Raw genomic sequence first — 17,342 nt, forward strand, 5'->3', positions numbered from 1 at the left:
GGGGGGGCAGCTTGCTGCCGGCGCAGAAGCTGCTGGTTTAAAATTTAAATTAAATTTTTAAAAGCTTGTGGGTTTATGTGCTAAACCTCCTTTTTAAATAACTCGCCCTCCTTTCCCCCTCTTCCCTTCCCCACCCTTTTCTCCCTTCTGAGGTCTTCAGACGAACATATCAGCCATGTCTATCACCTGCTGATGACACGGCTTAACGAGGAGCACGCCGAGATGCGCTTCTCAGCTTTCCAGATCGTGCAGGAGTTGTTCACCCGATCCCATCAATTCCGGACGCTGGTTATTTCCAATTTCCAAGAGTTCTTGGAGCTGACGGTGGGGATAGACCATGAGCAGCCTCTTCCCCCGCCCAGAGAGGTGGCACAGAAACTGAGGAAGGCAGCCATTAAGTCAGTGCAAGACTGGCATGAGAAATACGGAGAGGCCTACAAGAAGCTTTCTCTGGGATACCACTTCTTAAAGCAGAATAAGAAGGTACTCTGCATTTCTCCTTCTGTGTGTGTTTTCAGTTGATGATCTCTAGGAGACGTTTAAAGCAAGGAAACCAATAAATAGAAAGCTGTTGGAAATGACCTTGTTATTAGGAGACATACTGTTGACCAGAGTCTTTGAAGACAAATCCCAAACTCTTTCATCTTGCAGTGTTGTAAAATTTCAAAAACTCCAGGCTTGTACTGAGAGCGGGACTCAACTAGCCTTTTCTCAGGGTGCGAAAAGTATTGTTCACCTGTAGGCTTTCACCCACTGGTTCCTACCTGAAGCCCCGAAGTCTGGCATTTTTAGAAGGGAAATAATGGTTACACCTTAAACTGAGGATAACCGGCTAGTAAGTCTTTCTATGCTAGTTTAAACTAGCCTGATTTCTGTACTGAGTTGTCCAGTTCTAGCTTGCTTTCACTGTACTACAGAGACAGTAGGTGTAGGTGCTGGCTCCCCTCAGCTGCAGTGTTAGTGTGTCATTCAAGAAGTTTTATTAAAGAGAAATTTCTTGTGTGTAAACACTTGCTTTTAGCTCTCCATTCTAGGCTTCAAGTTATGATGTTTTGAACATTCCTCTCCTTTAGTATCTCTTTGGAGGTGCAAACAATAAAATTGGGAACACTATTCTAGTATTCACACTATCTACAATGCTAATATCAGGCTTTCAATAAACATTGGTTCTCTTTCTCTTCAGAAAGACAGATGTTTAGTGTTCCTAACAGTAGATCAAAAACCTTTCTGATACATGATGTATTTCTCTTGTTCTGGTTCCGTACTAAGCTAATAGTGTGCCCTACTTGTATACTTGTCATACTGTGTTCTTTTTTCTATACAATTTTTGGTGTCTGGTCACAAAAAGTGATTGTCTTTGAATCTTCCCGTGATGTCTTGTTTAATAAAGAGGAAAAAAACCCCAAACAAACAACTGCAATGAAAGTGACAAGGAAATGAGAGAGCTTTAAGATATAATACAGTTTCACTAAATTTGAACATGCAAGTTTACAAGTCTGCTGAAGTTTGGCATGTCTGTGCTCCTCTGGTTTAAGGCTGCTCCCCATATGTAAACAGTGATCACCCAGTTGTATATTTGGGGTACTAAGCTACCCAGCAAGGTTGGCTGTACTATTTTCTAGAGTAGCTGAGTTTGAGTACTTCTAGAAACGTAGAAGTACCAATAGAAACAGTCTTATGTAGTTTGTACTTTAAAAGTTGAGATAAGCCAACTGACCTAACTGGCCTTTTGCCAGTTTAATACTTGAAGTGTAGGAGACAACCACAAGATTTCAGGAGGCATTTGTACTTTTTAGTAGTAAAGTACACCTGCTGTTCTGTTTTACAGGTTTGGCACAGTAGTATAGGGCAACTTGTGAGGAGTGTATGGCTTGTGGTTGTTGAGTTGGGTTTTTTCTAATTATTACCAAAATCACCTTATAAACAGTTGGTCAGAAGGTGACAACTGCTGCCCTTTTAGGGTGTAAATCTGGAGAGCTACCCACCATTTTAGTGTTAGTAGGTACCAAGTATGTACCTATATAACTGTTTGACTTTGAGAACAAATAATATTTCAGTATATCTGAAAATATTGTTTTCAAACTCCTGTCTTAATAAAAGAAGAAGGCGGGGGGGATATTTCAAATATTTCCAAATATTTGCATATTTAGGCAACCAAATCACATTATAGTATCTTTGCATTTGAGGAATGCATGGATGGAATTACAGAGTGAACTGCAATTATGGAGTGAACAGGATTTTGAGTAGCTCAACATAGAATATCTTCCTGCTGTGTTTCAATATTTTCCCAAAAGTTGTAGTAGTTGTCTGGGCCCACTACTTACACCACTTACATCAAGAACAATTGTTTGCAGCTCATCACATCCAGTTCCAAAATTACAGACCAATGCTAAAAGGCTTCATATAGCCTGCACTCATACAGAGGCAGAACAACAACTCTGGTCTCAGTCCATATTCCCTAAATGAGGTTGGATGGGTTCTGACCAAGTTTGTGAGTTAGTGGTGACTTCAGGTAGCAAGTGAGCCATGCGCTAAGTTATCCTGAGCTTGTGAGGCCTCTGTAAGAGGGCAGCGTGTCCTGTTTTGGGCAACTCAAAGCTTTGTGCATGCTGTAGACTTGGTTGGTTATAGATACCTAGTATGCGAGGTGCGCTGTTGTAAACCATGATGAATTGGTAGACGTTGTAAGAGGGGCACTTGGACAAGTGCCAAAGCATGAAACAATGCAGTGAAGCAGCATGCGGCTGGTCCTTTTGGGACAGAGAAGGAGGAAGAATGGGCAAATGACTCCAAATGACTTCTGGTATGCTGCAAAAGTTGTGTTTTAGGAAACTCTAGCTATTTCTTGTTTTCTGTGCAAATCCAAGCTGACTGCCTAGAAACAGTAGCTGTAGTTCCTGGATTCTGTATCTTTGTTCCATGTTTGTGGGCGATGTTGCTCTTTGGGAGGATCTATTTCTCCTGCTACTGTGTGGAGAGCTATGCAAACTTGGTAGAAAAACGAGGTCCAGAAAATCAAAAAACCTCACCTTGATCATGCAAGTGCTGCTATAGGTTGTGAAACTAACTCTTTTCCCTACCTTCCCCTTGCCCCCCAATTCCCCAATAAAAAAATAGGTTGGTAATTGTGCCTTTCTTCCTAAACTGATGGAGACTCTCCATGCCAGTTTCTATGAAAGCTGAAGTATCCTTTTGCTCCTAAAGGCTTTTATATAAAAACAATTTGCCTTTAAAGTGTTTGCATAAATAATATTGTAAAAACCTTAAGGCTTATTGCACACTGTAGGGATTATTCAGCAGTAGGAACATTTACTTTAACGTGTGGTTAAGCCCGTGTTCAAGCGTTTGGTTTTTAACTTCCATAGCGTTTAATGGAGTTACCTACTTGCTTAATGCTGAACAAAGATTCAAATGTTTCAGTAAGTTTGAGATGAGACACTAACAAAATTCTTGGATTGTGTAAAAATAAGCAAATTTCAGGTGTAGGATGTACTTGGTTTTCTTGATCTGTGGCTATTAAGTCCATGTACACGTTACAGGAGAGACCTTGTGGGACTAAATAGAAAGTGAGGCTTATTTGGCCTGTGTAGAGTGATCTCAATGTTGTCTGGACCTGTACCTCATAAGTGAGATTCAACTTCACTTTTTTCAGTGGCTCCAGAATGTTGGTGTGGGATGTCAGTATCTGGGAACCCTTACTGTATGTTGACAAGCTTGATGTCTAGCAGTGGCAGTAACAACAAACGTTCAATGGGTGCTTGTAGTACAGCCATAACACCAGAGAGTCTGTGGACTTTATTAGCAGCAAAGTACGGGCTTGCTCAGCACTCAAGGTAATCAGTATTGAAGTTAATGAAAGTTATGTGGTAGCAATCAAAAGGAAGTACTGTTTTCCCTTTTTTGAAGAGGTTTCCTTATGCGATAACAGAATCAAGACTCCTTTCCTTAAAATAGAAGTGAAGCCTTTCAAAGAACAAGCCTTTCTAAGAACAAACTTAAAAAAACCCCATTGCAAATATTTTAAGAAACAGCATTTTGCATATATATATAAACAGTGTTTATATTTTAGTCACAAGAAGGTAAAGTGAGACTGAATGCTAACTTTTCCCTCAGTCCCCAAATCCAACAAATGTAATTGTAAAATGCAAAATTTGGTCTTTTTAAATTAATTTGAATGTCTTCTCTTCTACTTTCCTTGCTTACAAAGTTCTTCAATAAGTGACATGTATACTTCTCATAATAGTGCTTACAAATTTTCCTAAATTTCCTTTACTAATAGTGGACCTAGTGTGCCATTTCCATGCAATTTGAATACTTACCCTGTGTAGTCTCTTCTGGCCCATTTCCCCTAACCCCATGTCTCCAAAGCTGTGACAGAGGTCTCCCAAAGCCTAGTTTATTCCTGCAATTTAGATGTAGAAATCTAAGGTGTTTTGTTTTTCTACCTTATGATTCCTTTCTGAAAGCCATTGATTCTTAGCAGTCCCTTATTAGTAGAAGTAAAAACTCCGTTCAGAATTACTGTAGTTATTGATTCTAGGAGGAGACGAGATAAAAGGAAGTACTGCTGAGCTTTTGGCTGATCGCTGATGTTAGAGGATTTTTCACCACAGATAACAATCTTAGGAAATGGATTTTCTATATATTTCTTACAAGGAATGTTACGTTTTTCTCTTCGTTTCCTCCTTAGGTGGATTTTCAAGATGTGCATGCCAGAACTGAGGCTGAAAGGAAGAGGGAAGAGGAGAAGCAAAGACGATTGGATAACATTTATAAAGAAAAAGCCAAAAGAGCTGAAAAAGAAATGGAAGGTGAGTTGCTTTGGTTCTTTCAGTGTTGGTTTTTTTTTTTTGTTCGTTTTTAAAGCAACCTTTTTTGAGGTTATCTAAAACAAATTCTAAGAGAATAGCTATCCATAGAATAGCTCACCACAGAGGGCGGGAATAGTACATTTGTTAGAGCTTGACCCTCTGTCTCTCTCACCTAAAGAATATCAAGGGAAACAAGTGACAGTCCTGTGAGATCAGGTAGTATGAAGAGATTAAAAAAAAAAAAAAAAGTTAGCAAATAAAGGTCTGGTCTGTAATTCAGTAAAGTATGAATGCATAACCTCAAGCAAGCATATCACGAGACGTTTTGGAGCTAGTGGCTTAATTTGTGGCCTACTCTGTCACTAGGCACAGACTTCTCAATACCTTGTGGACTGATGACCTTCCTTATGTTGTATATACAGTCACTGTGTTCCACAAGTACAGGCAGTGGTCTGCACAGGAAACCTGGATGCAGTGTTGGATATCTATGAAAAGTATCATACTGCTGCTAAAAAATGTGTCTAACTGGAGACTGAATCTCTAAGCAATATGTCCATAGCAAACATATTTCTGTAATATGAAAGAAGAACAGACATAGTAAGTATATTATGTTGCAGTTACAAAGGATTATTTAATTAAATTACTTCGGTATATACAATGCATCCAGTTGTGTTTATTCTGCATGCTGGAAATGTTTTCATGCACGAGGGTGGAATTTTAAAGAGATTTAACCTTCTTAAAGTCACTTTTATTTGTAGCATATTTTTGAGCAATAGCATATATTCATGGCTACACCTACAAGCAACTATAACATTTGTGGCTGTAGAATGAATACCCACCGATGTCACTAAGAATATCCTCATTGAACCTGGTTCTCCTTCAAATTCTATGAAGTACTTGTGTCGTCTTTGCATAGTGAAATTTTAGAGAGGATAGGGAAAGGAGGAACTCTGATTCTAAATTCCTTGCCCAGGAAATTCTAGATTTCCTGTTTAAGAAAAGTATTGTCACTTTTATAAGGACGTTTTCTGCAGCGGAGAGAGATCTGTATAGCTAAATTATCACTGATTACTGGATAAATGGATTACCCTTTTGGCAATCATATTTGTTTTGTAAATCCGTGTCTGCTCAGGAGACATTAGCATTTTATAGCATTTTACAGTATTTAACAATATTCTAAAACAATTGTGTCTTAATAGAAATGTCCCAAGAGATTGCTGACACACTGACAGAAATGGAAAACTGTTTCCAGCTTCTGATGCCAGATCCTTTCAACTTCACTGTGAATGACGTGGAACTGGAACCCAACAAACGAATGTCTGCTAATGAGGATAGACCTGCATCCCCCTTGTCCTCCCAGATGGAACTGAACCAGTCCTATTTTGGATGTGTGGATGATGAACAGCCATGCTGCAGCAAGGACATTCTTTCTGTTTCTCAGTGTGTTAGAACTGATAAAAACAAAGAGTTAGATGAGAAACAGGAGAAGCCTGAGCAAAAAGAATCAGAAGGAGACACATGCTCAGAAGTTGAATCTGGTGTCCCCGCTCTCGATGATGATGATTACCAGACTTTTGTTAGGAACCATGGGCTTATTTCACATAAGTACACTCTCGACCTTGAAATCTCCACAGGTACCTGGAAAAATTTTTCACATAGAGCTGGAGGCAGCCTTTGTCTGAAGTGCTTTGTAGTTGTGGGTTGGTTTTTTTGCTGTGATTTAAATGCTGGGGTTCCTGGACACCATTTTGATTTGGGATTCCTGGACACCACTTTGATTTATATTGGAGTTCTTTTCTATTTCTGGTGCATCTAGTAACCATTCTTAGGTTTGGGTGTCCCTGTGTGTGATTAAAAGATTTTTATTAATTACCTTCTAAGACTGAACTTTTGTATTAGTTGTTGAAACCACATTACAGCACTTCATAGTGGTTATGATGAGGTTCCTGTGTTAAAAAAAAAAAATAATCTGTGTACCACATAACTTTCTTTCTCATACACTTCACTGCTCACCTCTTTCTTTCTCTCGATATCTGGGGTATAAGCTGCTAATTTAAAAATCTTACAATTGAGTGTTTCTTAAACTTATTTTTTCCCTTGCTAATAACAGCTTGTAAGAAGTAGTAAGTAGTTTTGCTAGGAAGTCTTAAGGATTATAAGCAGATTTAAAAAAAAAAAAAGGTATAATTATGTGAGTTACCTGTAGAAAAATTATAGCAGTTTGTGTTTTGGTAATTTAAGTGAAGTCTCTTATAAATACTGTTCTAATGGACTTTCATGTGCAAACAGCCAGTAAAGCAGGTATCTACTTCTGTGCTTGCAGACAACAGAATTGGAAATGTATCTGTGGGGCTTATAAATGGCTAATGGGTGAAAAGTATCTTTTTTACTTGGACAGTGGCATACTTGGCTTCTTTGAAAATCAGATCCCTATTGCCACTGGGGCAGGGATTATTTTATATTGAATATGCAGAAACTGGTGCAATAAGGCCCAGTTCATTTGAACTTAGGACAAGGTGTAATGTAAATAGTAAGACTGCACTTCTCTGTAGGTTATTTGGCAATTCCTTAGTAGTGATGGCTTAACAACTCTTTCTGTCATCCCTGGACTGAAACATTTTCATCTCTTCCTCTGATTTTTTTGAATGTGTGGATAATGGTAGAATAATTAATACTGAACAGAGAAATATTCTGATGTTTGTAACTTTCCCTGAAGTGATCAAATATTTTAGAAAGATTCATGTCTACTTTTTCTGCTTACCTTCTTTAGCTCCTGCAGTGAAGATACTATAAACATCGTGCACTAACTCTTTTTTTTCCCCTGTTTTGAGCAGATTTAAAAGTGCATGAGAATGAAGATAATACTGCCATAATAAGCACAGTTACGGATGCTCACAAACTCCTCAGAAATAAGTTCTGGCCTTCTGTGCAGTCCTGGATTCAGGTGGGATAAAGAGATGGTTTTTTTCAATTTTTTAAATAAAAAGATAGAGAAGAAAGGACTGGGGTACAGTAAAACTTGAGGGACTGTGAGCAAAAAGAAAATTAAGGTTGAAGAAACATTGGTACAAACAGAAAAGATTTCTAGTTCAGTAGGGGTGGACGAAAGGAGACTACAGGAGCTACGTAACTTGTTTGATGGCTCTCAGCATTAGGTATGCTACCTACAGTCATACTTTTTTTTTTTTTTAAGATAGAGTAAAATAGGACTTCTTCATAAAGGGTTAAGGTAAAACACAGCTTGTTTTTGTCAGAAATGTCTATATCAGAAAAACAATATGTTCTTTCTGTCAATTGATATTACTGCTTGGGAACCTCATGCATGGAATTTGGCCTGTAGGACACTCTCAGGAGATGTTTTACCAGCTGTTCATTCTTTCTTTGTCTTTAGTAGTTGCTATTAGGTTTTATATTCTAGATGGGAAAAGAAGTGGCCTCACTGATTGTTACTTATGAAATAATGGAAATTGTGACAATGTTATTTCATTAATTTTGAAGGAAAATTGAAAATGTTTTTTGGCTCAGATGTCTAGAAAAAAGAGTAAGAGTGATGATTTCTTGCTTTGCAGTTATTTACCAGAGCAGGAATAAATGATGATCGGCTAAGATGTGCCATTGATCTCAAGAATAAATTGGAGACTGCTATGAAGAAATACAAGGAAATGAACATTTCCGTTAAAGCAAGAAAAAGAAAAGTGGTGAGTTTCTTAAAATTCTGTTTTACTAGAGGGGACCATTAGTAATGTTTAGCTTGTATACAAAACATGAACTTTCTCTTAAGCCTTAATCTGGGAAGCTTTTCAACACAAGTTTTAATGAAAAGTACACTAATTCAGCTGGTTGTAGCTTCACTGGAGGAAGTTGCACTAAACACCTGTGTAGTACATCAGGGCCCAATTATTAGACAAAACCATGTAAGGCAGCACTCTTGTTGTTTAGGACAGAGAAGTGGTTAAGTTCAGATTTTATTTGCTCTTAGTTTCTTCATGTGTAACACTATGTCCTCAGCTTCTTTTGTGCATATTTCTCAGTAAACGCTGTATTACTCCTGGTCTTTTGCAACTTCCCAAACTATGCTAATGTCTCACAATTCAGGAGCGTAGTGTCTCTGCTTTGGAGCATTTGCTCTCTCTAGTGAGCATGTAATATGATTGAGGGTATCTTAAGAGAACTAGTTGTTATATAAAGCTTTAAAATATCAAAATATTTCACAAAGATTAGCTGCATATGACAGTTTTTGTCAAATAGGTAGAACTTGTGAATAAGCAGAGGCTGAAAGATCAATTACTTTATTTGGATCCAAAAATGAGTCTATGGCTTGTTTATGTAGCTAAAAAGCAGAGCTGCATAATACTTATTTCCGTTGGCTGTGATCAAACAAAATTACTGTATGGCTTGACATGAAAATAAGTGATTTGGGTCAGGGTCCAGAGAGGAATCTAGTTTATGACTGGATTGTAAGAACTTGATCTGGACATTATATCTTAGACTAAATTGTGGTAGCCGTGTTTAGCCATGACTGAATGTTGTAAACTTTGCTTTCATTGTGCAAATGAAACTTTATCAAGATTAATCTGGTTCATCGTCTTAATACCTACTGATGTAGCACACCAGTCAAAAATGCCAACTCTGAATGAAAAGTACTGAAAGACTGTCTTGTCAGAGGTGGTTTTTTTTTCTCCAGTGAAATATGTGTGCTACCTTTATGCAACCAGCTATGAAGGAATCCAGACATCTGCTGTCATTCCTGCCATTTGCTTGACAGGACTTCATTTGCTGCACCTCTGCATGGAATATTGGTTGCTATATTTCTTGCAAGATATCAAGGACATTCAAGCCTTGGTTTTCATGTGTGTGCGTGCGCATGTGTTTGTGTTTAAAGTGGTGTTGTTACCACTTCGGGAGATTGATCAATGCTATCTATACAAGGTTTGAAAGCTAATAAATTCCGTTGTTAGTAGGAAAAAAAAAAGTAAAATACATAGCAATGCTCACAAAGAATATATTCAAAGTGAAGCAATGCGGACTGAGGTATTAACTTCAGCATTGAAAGCAATACATAATTATTCCTAGGGTTTTTCTCCAGTAAAAGATACCCAAATTTACTGTTAGTGGTGAGTTACTTTAAATTTACAACCTGAACATAGAGAGCTTTGTTACTGCAGAAGAAAACAGTATAAATTATCTTTTAGTTGCATGTCAAATGACTTTGTTGAAACATAAAAACACAGTGAAATGAGGGTCTGATAGAACAAAATAAGCAGAATCTCTTAGACTGTGATTATTAAATCCCCACCTGCCAAATATTTACATGTCGGCATATGAGACGCTACACAGCTCCTCTTTAATGCAGCATTGCTACTTGGGTTATGTATTGTTGCTCCCGTCTGTAGGTCCTTGTGTCATTGGAGCTATAATTCCTGCCATGCCAAAGTTTTGCTATCCTCTCTATCTTTAGATCCAAGGGAAGAAGCACTGATAGTCTGTCCTTCAAAGCATTGGCTCACAGCCCTCCTGTCCCGACAGACCTCAGTGCATTACGGACGTTATTTGTTAGCACATGGAGTCAGTGAGTGCTGTACCTGCTCGTGTGTAGACATGAGCACACCTAGAAATGAAGTGGAGCATTTAGTAAGCAGAGAGAGAGAGAGTGTAAATAAAGTGTCTGAGTGAGGAGGGTACTGTGTAAGTTGTCTAGCTTGTAGTTGATCTGTGACATCTCTACATTTGGATATGATAGCAGTTTTCCTGGCAGCTAGTGACTGCAATCTGAGGTACATATATTGTTAGCTGGAGAACATAAAGGTGAATTGTTTGTGTACTTGCTCATTTCAAGTGTAATTATGATCCTGCACCACAGGCAAGCCTTACCTTCAGGCAGAAGGTAGTTTTATTTTATCAGCAAATATAAAACAGAATGATAGGGACTTGGAAACTTGGCTGGGGACTTCAGCTTGCCCAGTCTTCTCAGACTTTCTGGTTTTTCTTTGTGCTCGCTCTCTGTGCTTCCGTGGTCTCTGGATTCCCCACTCTTCACCTGTTCTGTTCTGTGCTTTGCATCTCCTCTGTCCAATGAGGGGGAGGAAAGGCTTTACTCACCCTCAAATTGAGATCAAGAAAGTTGATCCAGGGGAAGTTTTAGTGAGAGATCGTACAGTGAAACTGGAAGAGACCTGTTACTATGAACTCTACTATACCTTTCGATGCCATAGAGATTTAAATTGCCACTTAAAAGAAGGAAGGTCCTAGACTCTCTTACCATTGCTACGTATTGCTAGTACTTCTGTTTAACTGAGCAGTTACACTTGCACATGGCTGAGATAAAGTAAGGCATGTGTAATTGGGGTAATTCTTGATGCTCTCTTTCAATATGAATATACCAGCAATGTAGCTAGATGTAAATTACATTAAGAGGAAGAAGCTGGTGGTTACCTGGCCTGTCTTCACAGAAGAATCATTTGCTGCATGAAGGTGTGTGCTTTTGGCAATCCTCACTGTTATCTCCATGCTTTCCATTGTTTCTCACTTCATTTTCCAGATCATGGAACATGTGTCTGCAAGGCAGCATCCTTAGGCAATTAAAGTGTGTTAGAAAATCAGCACAAATTATTTTCTCTGAAGATTTTTTGCCTCATCTTTACTGAAAAATGTAGAAGCCACACTGCTTTGCAAGCTACAGGAGACCTTTCTGTAGGTTTACAGAAATTCTCTTATACAAAGTTACTTGAAGGAAAGCACAGAACTTTATGCAGTGAAACACTTTAAGTCAAAGTGATTTATAGTGACATGAGATATAACTACCTCTTTCTTTCCTCCTCCGTGATAGTGAAGAACTCAAACCATCAGAAAGCCTTCATTAAAAGGAATGCCATCATTTTTATGTAACACTTAAACCCTGCCAACACAAGTACTCTATAGCACCTTTCTATGCTTACCTCTCAGGAGCTGTGGGAGGAGAGGGAAAGGAACAACAAAGGTTATCTTTTGGCTTTATACAAACAAATCCCTTGCAGCAGATTTTGTAAACGTTAATACATCCCAGCTGCCCAGACCTGTGTTGGTCAAAGGCAAATGAGTTTTTCTGTGCTTACTCAAGTTAAGTTCACTGTAGGTAAATATTTTTTTGGGGTGTGAATCAGGTGTCAGTTTTCTGAGAGAGTATTTTGGAGTATAAATAAGAGTTTTGACATCTATTTTTCTGTGAATCTGAGTTTTAGCTGACTCTAGGAGAAGAGGGCAGAAGCTGTAAAAGGGCTTTTATTTCTTGGTATCTGAATGCTTGGACAAATCCCCTTCTCTCTCTGATTGCCTGCTCAGGATAATTTCAGTGCCCAGTAGAGGGAGTGCACACTGCGTGCTCCACATTTTTCTCTATACCACCTTTATCCAAAGCCAGCCATCATCTCAGTCTGTGTTTCCAGGTAAACTTACTACAACAGCAATACACCAGAGACACTTTGAGTTAATTCTTGATTCTATTTGGATGAATTATTATAGAAGTACAATTGTAATTATTGGCTGAGATTGGTGTTTAAATCGAAATTCTTGCTTCCAGAGGTTTCATTCTTTTGTAGGAATAACTTACTAATGGCTAAAATGTTCCTTTAAAATAATTTTTACTGGTTAGAAAGTTTCATTTATTAATGTCTTCCTCATTTTCTTAAAATACTAGATTTTAATTTTTTTTTTCTTGTTTAATGTCTGATTTGCAGCTGATTAGGTGCAAATGATCTTGCAGTTTTGAAAGCTGTGAGAGGACAAGTGTGTACTGTATTTTAAATCATGCACACTACCTTTCGCTTACATCATTTCCATAAAGGATTATCCGTCAGGATAACACTTGAAGTCCTCACATTGTTAACAGAAATGTAGCTCATTAGCTATATTTTGTACACTGAGAGCATATTTCTCTCTTATGAATTCCCAAAGGAAATTACATAAAAGGTTTACTACTCAGGCTGGCTAAAACTTGGGCAGATATAAGCTAGTAGGCAATATGATGTGAGAAACATCCCTCTCATTTGTCTGTCAGCAGAGTGATCGTTTAACAGGCCTATTACACCTTGAATTTTTAATTTCAAGTTATATTAACAACCAGGGTTATATAGTTTTTCATTAACTGTCTTCATTACTTTTTGTTTCACCTTTCCTTATCGTCTGTCAAATCTAAGCGTGCGCTTGGATCTTGATTTATTCGTGTACTTAATTTTATCCATGTGAAACATCTGGTTGAATTCAATAATGCCATTAATAATTAGATTTGGAGAAGGCTGTCCTTGTGTTGTCCAGAACCTGATCTGATCCCCAAATCTTAATGCAATACAAGTCAGATTTTTTTCTGAAAGAATAATGTCAGAAAATTGTTACAAATTATATTTACAGGTTAAATATTTGCTGGTCATCATTTAGTCTTAAAATATTTTAATACATAAAAAGATTAAAATTTTAGTATGTAATGAATTAAGCCAAGAGCTCTACCAATTACTTGGCTGCAAGACTATTGCTGTTTTCATTTCTGTATCTTCAACTACAGCTTGGCATTTTATCAATTCTAATGAGTTATTTCTACCTAATCATTTTGTAGCTTTATAATCAGCTCTTTTGTAAGTCTTTTAGTTAAGTTAGTGCCTGCTTTAAAAAATAAAAGTCACACTTGAGTTTTAGATCAAAAGCAAAGGCTGTATTGTTTTCACATTCTGCTTTTTTCTGTAGCCATAGAGAATCCAGTCCAGCTGACTGTTTTCTGCTTTCTGTAACAGCTTATTGTAGTCACATCCTCCTTTTTTTCCCTCTTTTCTTCATTTTAGAAAAGTTGTTTCTGGGGGGTAAGTAATTGTCCTTAATGATCCCTCACCATGCCTGAACCCAGGTCTGCTAGTACCTACTCAGACCAAGGAGCCGGAGAGATGCCTTTGTAAAGGAAGTCTTTTCCCAGGTGAAGCTTTTAAATTGCACACAAACAAAACCCCTAATTCTTAACAAAGTTGCACTTTGAAAACCAGAACCGTTTAATGTTGAGATTTGAATAGTAACTTGATATTGGTTGTTAGTATGTTTTCTAAAACTTAAGAGAAATATATGAATATTTGATAATTAAATCAGCATTACACCTAATGATGTCTTATATCAGATTGTATACACCATTAGCATGTAATGTGTTCAGAATAAATAAAGTTTAATAATGTTTGTATGGTCAAAGTAGTAGCCCAGGCAACATTTTATTTATAATTATTATTTTATAATATTTATTTTGTCTAGCTAATACTTCTCAAAAATGCCAAGTCAACCATAACTGTAAAAGTAAACACAAAATAGTAAGTTATACAGATGCTTATGCTTCCTCTTCCCTCCTCCCCCATGTTAACCATCATATGATAATTATTTCTGTTTGTGAAATGTCTCATCGTAATCACTTTTCAGCTAAAAGATCTTTTCAGGTTTTTTAAGTCTTATCAGGATGTAGGACTGATATAAAACACAACATTGTAAAATTAACCCTGAAAACAGTACTCTCTTGTTAAAGTGTCTAATCAGCTAGCGTGATGTTTTGGGGTGGTTGTTTTCTTTTCTAGGGCTGAATGTTGCTGTGCTATATTTTATGCTTTGCACTGGCTATGCAGCCTGCCGCTGTTACAAAGTTATTAAAAATATCTTGTTATGCAGATCTAGCCATGAATTCTTAAAGTTGTCACTGTGACGACCTCTGATCCCTATCTGATTCGCAGGTCGCACAATGCAATTTGGAGCTCTTCTAATAGAGTGTAAAATAAAGTAGGATGTCTCTATCATCAAGTTAACCCTTATGTTAAGTATTTAAGTTTTTCAGGCCGCAGGGTCATCTCCCTTGATTCATCTATGAATACTGAGCAGTGTGTACTCGTTAGGTAGTAGGTATAAATTTTCTTCCTGTTTTTTATCCATCCTACCTTACAAGGGGAAACAGTATATTGAAGTGAATTTAATATATTTGTGAGGTTCATAAAGGTACATTGCTAAATGTGTATTTATAAAAATGGAAAGGGAAGAAAATTTTCAGACTTGAAACACGTACTAACGCATTTAGATTTAGTTGATGCAGTAATATTAAAGTAAATATATTCACATCTAATGATATCTTTGTGCCTAAAATCCACAATCAGAAATATATGTAAGGTTATGTGTGTCTTGCATAGGATATTGTATTGTCTTGTTGCCTGTAATAAATTAGATTTATTTAATTGAGGTGTATATTTATCTGTTAAAAATACAGCATCTGAAATAATTTTTAACAAATGTGTAGTTCAAATGCATTCATAAACATGATCACTGAAGTAAACTGCAATGTAGTTACTGATTTTACAGTATATGTGTGTACAGACTATATCATGAGACAGGGGCATATACACATTGATGGTGGATACAAAGTTTTAGTAGCATGATCTGGTATAAGCGATAGGTGGTAATCCATCAAATGCAGTAGGACTTTTTTGCATGAATGCATGCTAATGGGACTCTTGCATCACATTTTAGATGGAAATCACATTTCCTAAAATTTCATAAAGAAAATTACTAGTAATGAGAATTCTTTCCCCCCCTTAGCTCTAAAATTTAGCTTTTATCATGTATAGGCTTCTGAAACATAAAGAAATTAACCTCTTGAAATATTTTCAATTATTTATAGGAATACTGTTTGTCTCTTGTAGATAATTTGGGCTAGCTGAAAAGCGCTGGAAAACCTGAAAACTTCTCTGTAGGGGGGGAAAGAAAGAGGTATTTTTGGTTGACCTTTGGGTTATCAGACCATAAAACAACTTTTTGGTCCAGAAATGGACCTCACTACACTCTTAAACAATGGCTTTAAACAATTTCATCTGGGCTGGTGTGCAGCAAACACCGTGTAGAGGAAAATGCTTAGTTCAGAAAGAAGAAGGGAGCGGTAGTTCAGGTATAGTGGCTGTTCAGGGTAACACTTGTAACTTAGTAGTGGCTATATGACAGCTGCTTTCTTCTTGAGTAACAAGAATTAGGGTTTTCTCTCTGCTTTTGGGAATGGGAAACATTTTGGGAACTCTGCTCTGGGTACGTTCCTATCTGAGCATGGACTCTATAACGTGATTTCACATCACTTGGCTTGTAGCTTTTCTGACTACATCACACCTCAGTCTTCGAACCTGCAAACCTTTCCTTTTATGTTAAGATTAATTGAAAACTGAGTGGGCACTTTATGGAGTTTCCTTACTCACAGTTATCCACGAGTTAAGAAAAAAAGTTTGGTTTTCAAGGCACAGGTAATTTGTGCAACACTATTTTATGCTTACCTCTTCTTTTGTTAAAAATATTTAATCCATTCTACAATTCCTGAAACATCAAAAATTAAATTCTAGCAGGTATTTCTTAGTGCATTAGGTAGTTACCAAATTTACTTCTTAGCGGGCAGGTTTTTTGTACAGGTTGCTGTTGTACTGCTTGTGGGACCTGAACAGGGAAGCAGCTCATATATTTAGGCAGTGATTGTATGGTTGGCCTAAAGATGATCTAAACAGGAGCAGCAATCAAAAGGGATAGTCCTATCTCTGTTTCCTCCCCTGATGATTCTCAGTGCCTCCCTTGTACCAGCGACCAAGTTCCTGTAGCAGCAGGGACCTGAACTGACTGGAACCTAATCCAGAGAAGATTTCTGTACAGAAAATATCCGAGCATTAAGCTCAGATAGTGAGACTGTTCCTTTCCGTAACTGAATAAACTCAGGTAATGCAGATCCAATTATAAAGGTCAATCTTTGTTTTAATCGGAGGACTCAAATTGATGGAGTGATTATGATTAGCTCATCTCCTAGTGTGAATTAAAAACTGGATGAAAAAAACATACCAGGTACTACTATTAAGATGTATTCCTTTTTACTGTGTAATAAGATGCAGTGCCTGAAGTATGTACAGTAACTGCATGGAAGAAGTACATTCCTATACTTGTAATAGTAAGATGTAACCTTTATTTTTGTATAAATACTACACCAGGACAATTAGGGGACTAACACTACAGTCACTTTTGACAATACAAATTAAATATAGGTATCAAATGTAGGTGGTCAGCATAACTTTTGTAGGAGTCAATTTTTTTTTCATATTGGGGAACTTTATTAGTTTAAATCATGAAGGGTAGCAGACTTCTGTTTTAGCTGCCTGGGATGCATGGAAAGGAAAGGCATTGTTAGACTTGGAGATCTTCGGTAGTTTAAATAAAACTGTTATACCACCCCTGAATGTAGTATTTATTTTATGAAAAATTTGGATTATGCAAGACAGCTTTGCCTTTTTAATATACTTTCTTAAGGCTTAAGAATATTTATGCAACCAAGTACTGCTGATTTTGGTGGATTGTAAGAGCCCAAGAAGTGAGGTATGAAAATACATCTGAGGATATATCTTGAGTGGTTACTGCTAAAGAAGTACTAAACTTGCCTTGCAATATCTTCCCAAGATAATAGTTTTGTTAAATGCACCGATTTTCCACACTACCTTTATTTGCTATCTGCTGTGAAACTGTAAACGCACA

At 37.3% G+C, this 17,342-nt stretch overlaps 1 protein-coding gene across 1 annotated transcript in view; it reads left to right on the forward strand.

Annotated features, from left to right (window-relative positions):
* UVSSA (UV-stimulated scaffold protein A) overlaps positions 1–17,342 on the forward strand; it is a 56,773-nt gene that overhangs the window by 1,385 nt on the left and 38,046 nt on the right. Inside the window, exons 2-6 of the mRNA XM_009882564.1 lie at positions 153–483; positions 4,691–4,811; positions 6,011–6,445; positions 7,646–7,755; positions 8,381–8,509. Coding sequence (XP_009880866.1) covers positions 153–483; positions 4,691–4,811; positions 6,011–6,445; positions 7,646–7,755; positions 8,381–8,509 — 1,126 coding nt within the window. The remainder of the gene's footprint in view (positions 1–152; positions 484–4,690; positions 4,812–6,010; positions 6,446–7,645; positions 7,756–8,380; positions 8,510–17,342) is intronic.

This window comes from Charadrius vociferus, unplaced genomic scaffold (assembly GCF_000708025.1).
Source record: "Charadrius vociferus isolate BGI_N301 unplaced genomic scaffold, ASM70802v2 scaffold213, whole genome shotgun sequence".
NCBI classification, from domain to species: domain Eukaryota; kingdom Metazoa; phylum Chordata; class Aves; order Charadriiformes; family Charadriidae; genus Charadrius; species Charadrius vociferus.